The sequence below is a fragment of the Myxine glutinosa genome, chromosome 1, assembly GCF_964187855.1.
Source record: "Myxine glutinosa chromosome 1, kmMyxGlut1.1, whole genome shotgun sequence".
Classification (NCBI taxonomy): Eukaryota; Metazoa; Chordata; class Myxini; order Myxiniformes; family Myxinidae; genus Myxine; species Myxine glutinosa.
Genome location: NC_136261.1, coordinates 294,425,978 through 294,438,154, shown reverse-complemented (window position 1 = coordinate 294,438,154; position 12,177 = coordinate 294,425,978). Strand labels below are relative to the sequence as shown.

Here is a 12,177-nt window from a genome sequence, read left to right as displayed (position 1 = left end):
AGACCTGGACAAAATCACAGACTGGTCAAACAAGTGGAACATGTCTTTCAATCCTGACAAATCTCACACTCACTATGTCTCCCCAAAAAGACCGAATGGAAAGCCCTCCCATCTACTTTCTCAACAATCCTCTCCAATAAGTTCTGTCACTCAAGCTTTTGGATCTCACTATCTGCCATGATCTTTCCTGGGAAAACCACATTTCCAAGCTGGCCTCCAAAGTCAGTCAGGTTTCTAAGCTGGCCTCCAAAGCCAAAGCCAGTCAGTCAAATCAAATCATGTCCGACTGGGCATCCTCCGTCGTGTGAAGTCCTTCCTTGGCACACCTGAGCTCCTCACCACATACAATGCTTTCATCCGCAGCTCAATGGAATATTGCTCTCCCCTCTGGGCGGGTGCTCCTGCCTCACACCTAGCTCGGCTTCACGCTGTTGAAACCAAAGCTTTCAGAACCATTGGAATCTCCCACGATGAAGCCAATTCTAAGGGCCTTTCTGTCTCACCGCAGGCAGGTTGGTGGTCTTTGCCTTCTACCGACTCCTCTCCAGCCTAGCTCCCCCAGCTGTGTCTGCGCTCTGTCCCCAAAATATTCCTTCAGGTCACACAAGATCTGACAGCAAACCTCTACTGGTGAAACTGCCAAAATCAAGACTCTCTATTCATCTTCACTCTGTCATTCCTCTTTTCTCTCACCTTTGGAACAAACTCCCTCACTCTCTTCAATCCCACTCCTCCCTCCAGGTCTTTAAAACGGCTGTTCACCACCATCTCGTCTTCCCCCATCCACAACCTTGATCTTTCCTACCCCCGTTAATTCACCCCAGATCCACTTTTTTGAAATACCGACTTCTTTCCTGGAAGTCCTAGCAGTGTCCATTTGTTTTATACCTCTCCCACCCCCCCCCTCCCCTTCCCTTCCCATGCCCTCGCCCCCCAAGCCCTCTCCCTCCCACAAATCTCTCGATGTCCCTGTTCTCTACTGTTGTATTTGTGTGCTTCCCTCTCTCTCCCCATCTTGTCTCCCGCTCCCTTTATTATATGTTTTATGTGACAGTTTGTTTTTTTGTGATTAATGTTAGCTCTTACATGAGCTTCGATCTTGTATACAAGAAAAAAAATAAATGGAAAAGGGATGAATCAACAAGATGTAGATTGAATATAAAGACAATGGAGAAAGTGGGGCGGAAAGTACGGAAGAGGAAGGGGGATAGTGCAAGTCCATGTAAAGCAGGAGAGAGAAAGAAAAGCATTCATGAGAATTGTGTGGAAGGAATGGAATTGGAAGGGAAAGAATGTTTGGAGGAAATCAGAGCAAAAGGAGTGAAGTGAAGAAGAGTATGGACATTCAGAAAAAACATTCGCAGATTAAACAAAATAGAAGCCTCCCTCTGGAATGAGCATCTCACCTTGGGTGCATACGTGCTCTGAAAGCTTCCTGCATCTCAGCAAGAGATGCACAATTGTCCAGCAGCAAAAACAGGAAGTTGGGTAGGTCGAATGCTCCCTCAGTTTCAGACAAAGAAAATTGAGACAGCAAGCGGAAACAGTTGGTAAAATCACCTCCTGTAAAAAAAATATATATATTTTTTTATGACGAGATTTACTATCTATCTATATAATTATAAAATTGAAATCTTGCGTGTTTGTGTGTAACATTCGATCGGTCCGGGGGCGTGGCTTACCCCTTTGAGAGAGTAGTAATATCCACCATTTTATTAACTCGCATAGCTTTGAGGCCTGTTTTGTAGGCCCGTGGTGTCTTGCTCTCTCTCTCAGTTTTATTTCAAATCAAATTCGATATATCATTTCATTTTTCACAGTCGCTAACATAGTTTTAGACGGTTGAAAAAAAACGGGAAGAAAATCCGATGAAAGTTTCCGTTTATAGAACGAAATGAATTCTGAAAGGCTTGTATCTTCAAGGCCATTGAGTCTGTCTCACGCCTTTATCTTCAATCTAACTCGCCATCTGATTTCATTTTTATCGATGGTTTTAGACTCGGTAAAAGAAATAATTGAGAACATTCATGCACACACGGGAAATTGCAGAGATATATTTTAAAAATCGCGCCACGTTGATATACGAAAATACACCGCCTAAAATAACAGGCATACAGTATATATCTTCGTTATTTCATTCAACATTATTACCCGGAAGTAAAATACGTTTCAGGAAATTACCGAGAGATATTTCTTGGATTTTAAAAATTATTTAAATGCGCATACACTTTAAATAGGTTTATTTGAAATCTTTAATTTTCACAATGTAATTTATTTGTCATTTGATGATCGGCAAAACGATAGCACAAACACAATACTATTTGCAGGAAGAATGTCGTATCAACCCTCCGACGGCGCTACTGACGCGGACAGCGAATCACACCTCACGTCTATGGACGCGAATAGCAACATCCGCACGAATCAGTCATCAATGATTTTCATTGACACGCCTGGAGGCACAGGGAAGACGTTTCTTATTAACCTGATTCTCTCTAAAGTGAGAGCGAGTGGAGAAGTTGCCCTTGCGGTGGCCTCATCTGGCATAGCTGCTACCCTCATGCCTGGTGGAAGAACAGCGCACTCAAGGTTCCAAATCCCTCTGACACCGAGGGAAGATGGCATATGCAACATCGATAAAAATTCCACTATCGCAGACCTCTTTCGAAGTACAAAACTCATCGTGTGGGATGAGTGTCCTATGATCAGGAGAGAGAGTTTCGAGGCTGTGGATCGCACGTTGCGTGATGTATGTGACAAAGACGAGTCTTTTGGAGGGATCTTGACGATATGCTGTGGTGATTTCCATCAACTTCTGCCCGTGGTGAAAAGAGGGTGTGATGCTGACGTTGAGAATGCGTGCATAAAGAAGTCCTACTTATGGCAGAGCTTTGGAATGTTTCACTTGAGAACTAATATGCGACTGACCGACGGAAGTGGGCAGTTTTCAAGATTTTTGCTCGACATCGGCGAGGATAGAATCGAGAAAAATGCGGATGATGAGATAGATTTGCCAGAGGATATACTGCTGACAGCGAGTGGGCTCGATGAGTGCATCGATACCATATATCCATCATTCGCCAATCCGATGGAGGTTTTTTCAGCAAGGTCTATATTAGTGCCCCTCAACGATATGATGCGAAACATCAATTCAAGATGCATCACAAGGTTCCCTGGTGCTAGCAAGGAGTATGCTGCGTTCAACAGTGTGACTGAGGGTACTGATGCGACGCACTTCCCAACGGAATTCCTAGATTCCGTTGGTCTCGGGATTGCCGCCGCACAACCTCGAGCTCAAAAAAGGATCCCCTATCATTTTGATGCGGAACTTGGACCCTCCGAAACTTTGCAATGGGACGCGCATGATTGTTGAGGACATGCTTCGAAATATTATAGTTGCGAGGGTCATAAGTTCAACGTTTGAAGGCGAAACTGTAATGCTCCCTCGGATCCGACTAAATCTGTCGGAAGCTGAGGATATCCCTTTGCAGCGCTGCCAGTTCCCCATACAATCCTGCTTCGCAATGACGATCCATAAGGCGCAAGGGCAAACTATGGAGAATGTGCTGGTCTACCTGGAGAAACCGGTCTTCCAGCATGGTCAGCTGTATGTGGCGCTCAGTCGAGGGAAGAGGAAAGAGAACGTGCGAGTTTATGTAAATGGAGGATCGTCGACAAAGAACATCGTCATCAGAAGTGTCCTCTGACAACAAAATCGTGGTAGTCCACGGGTCGCGTGTTTTTTCTATTAAAAAAAAAAAAAAAAAAAAAAAACGTGATCGGAGATAAGGGCCGAAATCACGTGTCACAGATAAGTGATTTAGAACGCTGGAGAGGAGAGCCTTATGGCTTGCTGGCCCAAATAATCTCCCTGATGATGTCCAGCGTTCGCTTTAGTTCTATTCTCATATCTATTCAAACTGACATTGACCCAACGGGTCATGGGTCGTCTAGTATAAAATAAACATTTTGGAGCGTTTGCATATGCATGTCGGTAACACCAATACAGTAACTTCTTCTCCAACGTCACTTCCAACAATGTAGTTTCACGATATCTCTAACCAAGAGGGGAACGCTTTTCTCACAGCGTCGCAACGTTTCCATACAACATCATCGTTCCCGTCGGTGCGCTTTGATTTTGAAGTACGAATTTCTACTAAACTTTCATCTTTATTCAGCATCTACCAGGTGAACCTACGCACTTATTTTGAAGTGAATTTCTGCTGAACCTTCCATTTTATTGATTTAACATCCTCCCGGTGAACTTGCGCTCTTTTTTGTGAAGTGAATTTCTGCTAAACATCATGACACAGAGGCATTGAGGGAGGTGGATTCTGCTCAGTCATCCTCCAAGCAATAGCTCACACTGCCACCATTTACCCCACGAATGCCATCCACGGCCATCGTCGATAGGAAGAGTACAGTTCTGTACTTAGCTTGGCATGTTACTTCTTTGTTTATATTTTGCTTTCATTTATTTATTTTGTTGTTTAGGCATTTTATTTTATGATTAGGACGTCATTGAATGTAAATGTACAAAAATATGCTTTTTGGACTCTTTAAAGATGTTTTAGTGTAAAAAAGCTTCGACCCAGGACACATTAAAAGCTATTTACATTATTTAAATGGGAAAATTTGTTTCCAACAATGTCGTTTCCTACAACATCACACTTTTTAGGGACACCAACGATGCTGGAGGAGAAATTACTGCAACTGCTTTAATTGCCTGTGCAATCATATTTTACTCAATATGTGAAACAGGAGTGAGTGATCGAATGGGAAAATAAATAAAGAAATGGGCCAAATGTTTTCCTTCCATGGACAATGTTCCTCACAAATCAGACATCAAGTCCTAATGAAACATCAGGAAGGCATCTTTTTTTGAGAGAGTCTTCAACAACACGGGCATTATTTGAGGAGTTATACATGATGAATGAATATGAATGAATGATCGTTTTAAGGCCATTTTCCCCGCTTGAGCGGGGGTTAGCCTTGCGGGCCCCATGACAATCATGGTTCCCTGTTTGAGGCAATGTTTTTATGGCCGGATGCCCGTCCTGACGCCAACCCTTGGTCACGCTCTTACGAGGCGCAGGGATACGGTGTACACACCGTGATCATTCATCCCAGCAAGTTGGTACTCAATTTGCCGACCTCGGAAGGATGACAGGCTGAGTCAACCCCCCTGGCGTTAATTCAGCGATCGACCGGGATTCGAACCCAGGATCCTAGGATCCCAAGCCGGCACGCTAACCGCTAAGCACGTGATCATTACCTCTGCCACCGAAGGTGGAAGGAGGTTATGTTTTCATCCCTGTCTGTCTGTCTGTGAAAAATATATTTCAACAAGCGTTACGCCCCGGTCCCCCGTCGGTGAAGTGATGCGAGTTGACAAAGTGGAAGACGCAATGCGGCCATCTTGGATTTTGACGTGGCAACCCAATTTTCAATGGCGTTCTTCCTTATGCCGAGATACACCCACACACCAGATTAGAAGTTGGTACTTCGCTTATTTTTCAAGATATTCTACTCTCAAGGTTCAGACATACATGGCGGCGGCCATCTTCGATTTTGACGTGGGTTGCACTCACACACCAAATTAGAATTCGGTTCCTTCGCTTACGCACGCACGCACGGGAAAACCATAGTCCCCCTTTCGCTCCGCGGTACAACGGGGGAGAAAAAGTTGTGGACGGATTCAGACGAAATTTGGCGGAGAGGTAGCGTATATGTCAAGGACGAAATGATTAAATTTTGATGAAGATACGGATTCGGATCCGACTGGTAGAAATTTTAAGCGATTCTTCACCATTGGGTGATAGGGACAAAAACCGATATATATCAGGATATCTCAAAAAGTTATGGACGGATTTGGACGAAACTTGGTGGACCGGTTGGGTGTGTGACAAGGACGAAATGATTCGATTTTGGTGAAGATCCGGATTCGGATCCGGCTACCTGATTTTTTATGTGATTCTTCACCATTGGGCGATAGGGACAAAAACCGATATATATCAGGATATCTCAAAAAGTTATGGACGGATTTGGACGAAACTTGGTGGACCGGTTGGGTGTGTGACAAGACCGAATCGATTAGATTTTGGTGAAGATCTGAATATGGATTCGGATAAGAGCAATATTTAATTTTTTAAAGTGATTTTTCACCATTGAGAGATCGGGTGAAAAGCAATTATATAACATGATATTTAAAAAAGTTATGGACAAGTTATGACTAAACTTGGGGGATGAGTTGGTTAGGTGACAAGAACAAGCCGATTAGACTTTGGTTCAGGTCTGAATCCAGATCCGGCGCATCATTGGGATACAAAACAAACTGTTCAGCCTGGTGGAGGTATGTATTCTACCGAGTGTCGTTCTAGTTTTGACTTTGTCCTCGCATGATAACAATAAATATTGTTGCGGATATGGGATTTGCATCCATCCATATCCGCTTGTAAATATATTCCCCTATTTCCTCAATACTTCCCAACTATCCCCAATCCCCCATTCCCTAGTCCCATTTTCTGTAAACAACACTCTGTAGACCCGACCTCCCCCTATTTCCCCCATTAAATGTCGCACCCAGGTTCACCGCATCTCATGTAAGACAACTATAGGACATCTTGCTAGTTATTCTTAGTTTATGTCAGTTAAGGACTCGTTTCCATTAATTCTGACTCTTCGTTGCACCAGAATGTGATTGTATGGCACCGTTAGGAAGTTTAGGACCTCCCAATACCTCCCCGCAGCTCTTCCTCACGGTTCAGCAACAACAACAACAACAACAACAACAACAACAGCAGCGGCCGGCGCGGGGAGTGCGCGTCCTCACTCCGGCTTGGTTGGTAGGGGGTGTTGGGAGGGCACCAGGCCTTTCCAACGAGCCGCCATCGAACATGTGCTCGACGGGGTTACCAAGTAGGGGCTCGCTGTCAGCTCCTCGTCAAGGGCGGAGCCCGGTAACACCCGCACCCAATAGAAGCGGCGGACCGGTCCCATCTGGGGCGGAGCCAACCAGCCGAGGGCGTGTGACTCCCCGCTGAGCATGCGCAGGAAGAGGGAGGTGACGTCAGATGCGCGCTGAGCTTGGAGAAAGAAAGACGCCACCTCCGAGCGCTGTGAGGCCTCCCTGCATCTTTTGGACCGTGCTTGATCCTGTCCCCGAGCCAAGGTGCACCTTGTGCTATCAACCGACCTGTCCTTCCCTGCCATCAATCCCTGTGTAAGTCAGCCTTGTTCCGTTTGTCTGTGGTCTGTCTGGGCTAGATAAGATTGTATCTAAGTGCCTATCTCTTCTGTGTCTTTTACCTCACTCTACCTTGTAATCTACCCCTTTTCTCCACCACTAATTATATCCTCCTCCGGAGGTCTTGAGAACTGTACCCCTTGCGTCGTTTCATTTATCCCAGTCGTTGTGTCCTTTCCAATCATTGATTTAGCGTAGCGCGATTTGGCCAACGTCTGGGCGAATCGGGTGAGTTGGGGAAGAATCGGGGGAACTGTTAGGTCGCGGTGGACCATCCGCTCGGCCCATCATAACATCTAAACCGCGATCCGTAACAATTGGTGTCGAGGAGTGAGATACGAGGCCCGAAGCGCGCTTAACGCGCTCAAAATTACAAGCAGTTGGAAATTGTTTTGTTTTACAAAAAAACCCGAATTTTGAAAGTCGCGCTATGGCAGATCAAGACAGCTGGGTTCCGGTAGAGGAGAGTGAGGCAGGGTCGATCCAGGACCAAATTGAGGGACATGAGGAGAGCGAAGCAGTGAGGGCGGCAGGTTCGCAAAATGGCGTCCTCGCGCACGAGGTTACGGGCGCGCAAAATGGCGCCTCGCAGATGGCTACGGCGACCGCGCCCGCGACCGTAGCAGCGCCGCTGGTAGATTTGAACCTTTTTTTAATACAAATGAAGGCCCTTATGGCCCAGAATAGCGAACGGTTAGAACAAAGGATGGGGTCCAATAGCGAGAAATTGAGGGAGGACATGGGGGCCAATAGCCAACGGTTAGAACAAAGGATGGGGTCCAATAGCGAGAAATTGAGGGAGGACATGGGGGCCCAGATCGGAGGGTTAGGGAGTAGAATAGAGGGATTAGGAAACAAATTTGAGGGATTAGACAATAGATTAGGGGAAATACAGGAGGGGTTAACGGGGGTAGAAAACAGAATGGCCACTCAAGAGAATCAAATGGAAGGGATGAAAAAGGGGCTAGAGGGGTTAGAAAACAGTATGGAAGGCAAATTGAGGGACATGAGGGACCAAGCGGAAAGGGAAGTTAAAAAATGGGGCAGCAGATAGAGGGGGTCAGAATGGGGGTAGAAACTAAATTGGATGCTCACAGGGAGGAAATGGAGCAGATGAGGGTGGCATCTGGGCAGGAGATGCAAGTGATGGGAGAAGAGATCAGAAGAGGTGTGAGTGAGGAGGTCGGAGGAGTGCGCGAGGAGGTGAGGCACTGTAAGGAGCGCATGGAGAAGGAGGTGAGAAAGGGGACTGTAAAATTGCAAGGTGGTATAGAGGAGTTGACGCTGGGAGTAGAACAACTGACAGTGGGACAAAAGGAGTTGGGGGACCAGGTAAAGAAGAACACAGCGGTAATAGAGGGTTTAAAATCGACACAGAAGGAGATGAAAAAGGACGTAGGGGTAATTAAAAAAGAGTGTCAGACGGTACATGAGGACCTGACGAGGAAAATGAACAAGGTGGTAGAGGTGATGGAGGTTAAAGAGCGGGAGGTGCGGGAGCACATAGAAAAAAATAAGGTGGAGTTAGAGGAAGAACTTAAGGGGGCGCACGAGGAGATGAAGGAGGTGAAGCAGAAATTAGAAGAAGTGGAAGAAGGGGTGAGCGAAATTAAGAAGCGACGGAGAGAGGATAAGAAAGAGATAAAGGAGGAAGTAAAAGAATTGGTCCAAAGTCTGTGTTCGGATCGTGATGATGTGCTCATTAACCGGATGAGGGATTCGCAGGTGATGGAGGAGAAGCGAAGAGAAAGAGGACCCGGTGTAAGTGGTGACCAATATGGTCGTGCGTATGATGCGCCAGGTGATTTAATAAGCTTGGGGGTCGAGATGGACCCGGATGTTCGTGAGAGGCCAAGAGTGAGGTGTATGGCTGGTCCGGAGGGTATGGAACGAGGGTGCGAGCGAGAGGGTCCGGTGATTGGAGAGGTGCGAGGTGTGAGTGAGCAAGGTTGTGGTGGTATGGAATGGGTAGCGGGTTGCGGAAGTGTGACCCATGCATCGACACCAACAGGGGTAGTTTTTAGAAGGACAGGGGAGGCACGGGAGCCCCTTGGGGGTAATGTACTGTGGGGGCTCGGCCGGCTCGGCCCCGCGCTGACCCCGCAAGGGGCGACGCACGGGGTCCGGCAGGCGGGCAACGACTCACATACGAGGTGGTCCCACAAGGTCCCACTCGCGCCGTATGACGGTGGGTAAGGGTGGCATCCCTGCCACCCTTCCCATGATAGGGGGGCAAAGGAGCACTAGATTAGGGGGTGTATGGCAGTGAAAACTAGCCCGGGTGGGTTAGGATATCGTGTGTAGGGACCTAGAAGATGACATTAGGTGACGTTAAGGTTTAGATAGTGACTGATACCTGTAGTGGGGACGCAGGTAGATTAGAGTGGATGATAATGACGAGGGAGCGCAATAGTTTAAAGGGACGACTGGGAAGCGCAAGTTTCAGAGGGGAGTAGTTAGATGAGATGATGCTGTGTGAGAACTGGACAGGTGTGTGGAGCAGTGTATGAGTAGTGAGTGTTGTGGATCAGCGCGAATGCGCTTGGGGGAGAGAAGGGTGCAGGCGGCACCAAGTATGAGAGCACAGGTGTGCAAGTACAGGTGTGTGGAATACATGGAGTATTGGAATGAGTGGTGTGGAGAGAGTTGGAGTAAGTGGTACGGAGTGGTGTGCATGGTGCGAAGGTGTGGATGGGGGAAGAGTGGACCCCTTTCACGAGTACCCGGGGCGGGTAGTGTAAGTGTTAGGTAGAGGGTATAGGTAAATTGTGATTGGATATTGGCATTTGTGGTGCAGATGCAGAATGGTATTGTGGATGGGTGCATTGGTGTGGTGAAATTGGCTGGTCGTGTGGCCTGTTAGTATGAGTGTGAATGGTTGGGCACTCCGCCACTGTTAGATGTCGGCCAGGTGAGGCCGCAGGTGGGCTCTGGGAGCCGTTAGTGTCAGTGGGTGCCTGAGGATCCCGGGTGTGGATTGGGCAGCCCGTGCCAGAGAGGGCACTGAGGGGGTGAGAGTGCGAGAGGGCCTTCCCCAGTTAGTTAGGTTAGGGTGAGGAGCAGGTGAGCTCGGTAGGCAACAACAGTGGTGGAGGTGTGCAGGTGGGCGGACCAGCTGGGAGCGTCACACGACCCAGCCACCGAAATTGTGCGGGGGCACCGAGTGATGAATCGGGGGAGTGAGACCCCAACTTGAGAAGCACCACAGTTTGGTCAATGGGAATTGGTTTTTAGAACCCATAGTGTAAGTTGGCCAATGGATTGGCAGGGAAAGACCCCGGGTAATGTAAAGTTGTTAAAGTCATTTAGGAAATAGTTAGGATTGATGAACCTGTCGCACCATACGCAGCCACTTACCTGAGGTGATGATGATGACTCCACACCTGTGTTCCTTTGTTCTGTGTTGCAGGAAAGGAGAATTGCTGTTTGGATTTGTGAGACGCATCACGACGTGGATAAGACATTGGGGTGATTCCATCTCTCCCTCCTTAGGAGGGACTGATGATGAATTGGTGATGGCAGATTTTGATGTTGAGTTGGAGATGGCAAATTTTGATGAGAGTTGGCAATGGCAAATTTGATTGGTTGGGAGGGAGAGAAGACGAATTTGGTTTATGGGAGGAACAGGGAAGACAGTAGGGACGTTTGTTGATGTGTAAAGTAGATGTTTATGGGTAGTGTTGTGTTTTGTGGATACAGTAAGGGGTAAGGGAGGGGCAATGTAGGTTACCTGGTGGGGGGGGGGGGTGTACGGTAGGAACGTACCTGTCTCACCTGGTTCCCATGTGCCCCCAGTGTGCATTACCTTGAATTGCATGCACTTTTGCGCCCTTACCACCTTACTCACTTGTCTTCTTTTGTCTCCCACCTCCGAGGATCTGGCTTTGGGGCAGAGAGAGAGGAGAGAGAGGTGCTGGCTCCGCAGTTGTGGGCCTGTACTTCCGCTGCTTGCTGCCTGGATCGATACACCATATGGACCGCAATTTTTGTGGCCGCCCACCATGGACCGCAGTTCTTTTGCGGGCAAGCACCACCCGTGGATGGACCTCTGGGTCAACGTGGCACCTATGCCATACAGGTGAACCACTTTTAGTTGGCCCCCCTGACGGCCACAATTTAGAAATGGACGCGGTTGGCGCCTTTCTTTATTTCTAAAGAAGCCAGAAGGCCAAGTGCACTCCATGAAGGCAAGACCAGCGGCAGAACATCGGCCGGCTGCGACACCACCGGTGACCATGGACACTTAATTGTGCATTTTTATTGAACACTTTATTGGTGCACCGGATGGTGCTGACTGTACATAATGGGGTGGTGCTTTTGGTGCTTGGACGGGGTGCTCTGCACATTATTAAAGGCCGTAGGGCCACAGGGCACTCGTGGGTTGGTGTATCGATGCTGGCATGCGTGCTCTCTCTATGCATAACATCTGCATGTGTTCCTCAAAGAACAGGTCCTGGATCGTAGTGTAAATATCAGTGTAGTCTTGTGTAAATGATGCTCCCTACCGGCTGTATGTTTAGTTTGAGGATGCTTTCCGCGATTCGGTTATCCTGCGGGTGTGTTTCTGTTAGGAGAAGGGTGCAACGTCGCAGGGGGACATATTTACTCATTTGTGAACATCTGTAAAACTGTCGCACTCAGGGTTGAGTTAATAGTAGAGGGAACTACATCTGAGTGCCACACTAACGTAGGTAAAAATTTATCGGGTCGGGATGCCCCGAGGTAGAGAAGGGTGCAATGTTGCGGATATGGGATTTGCATCCATCCATATCCGCTTGTAAATATTCCCCTATTTCCTCAATACTTCCCAACTATCCCCAATCCCCCATTCCCTAGTCCCATTTTCTGTAAACAACACTCTGTAGACCCGACCTCCCCCTATTTCCCCCATTAAATGTCGCACCCAGGTTCACCGCATCTCATGTAAGACAACT

General features: G+C 47.6%; 1 protein-coding gene across 1 annotated transcript in view; it reads right to left on the bottom strand.

Moving 5' to 3' along the window:
* The window catches only part of SELENOO (selenoprotein O), a 71,515-nt gene that overhangs the window by 22,958 nt on the left and 36,380 nt on the right, over positions 1 to 12,177 (bottom strand). Inside the window, exon 6 of the mRNA XM_068134504.2 lies at positions 1,407 to 1,563. Coding sequence (XP_067990605.2) covers positions 1,407 to 1,563 — 157 coding nt within the window. The remainder of the gene's footprint in view (positions 1 to 1,406; positions 1,564 to 12,177) is intronic.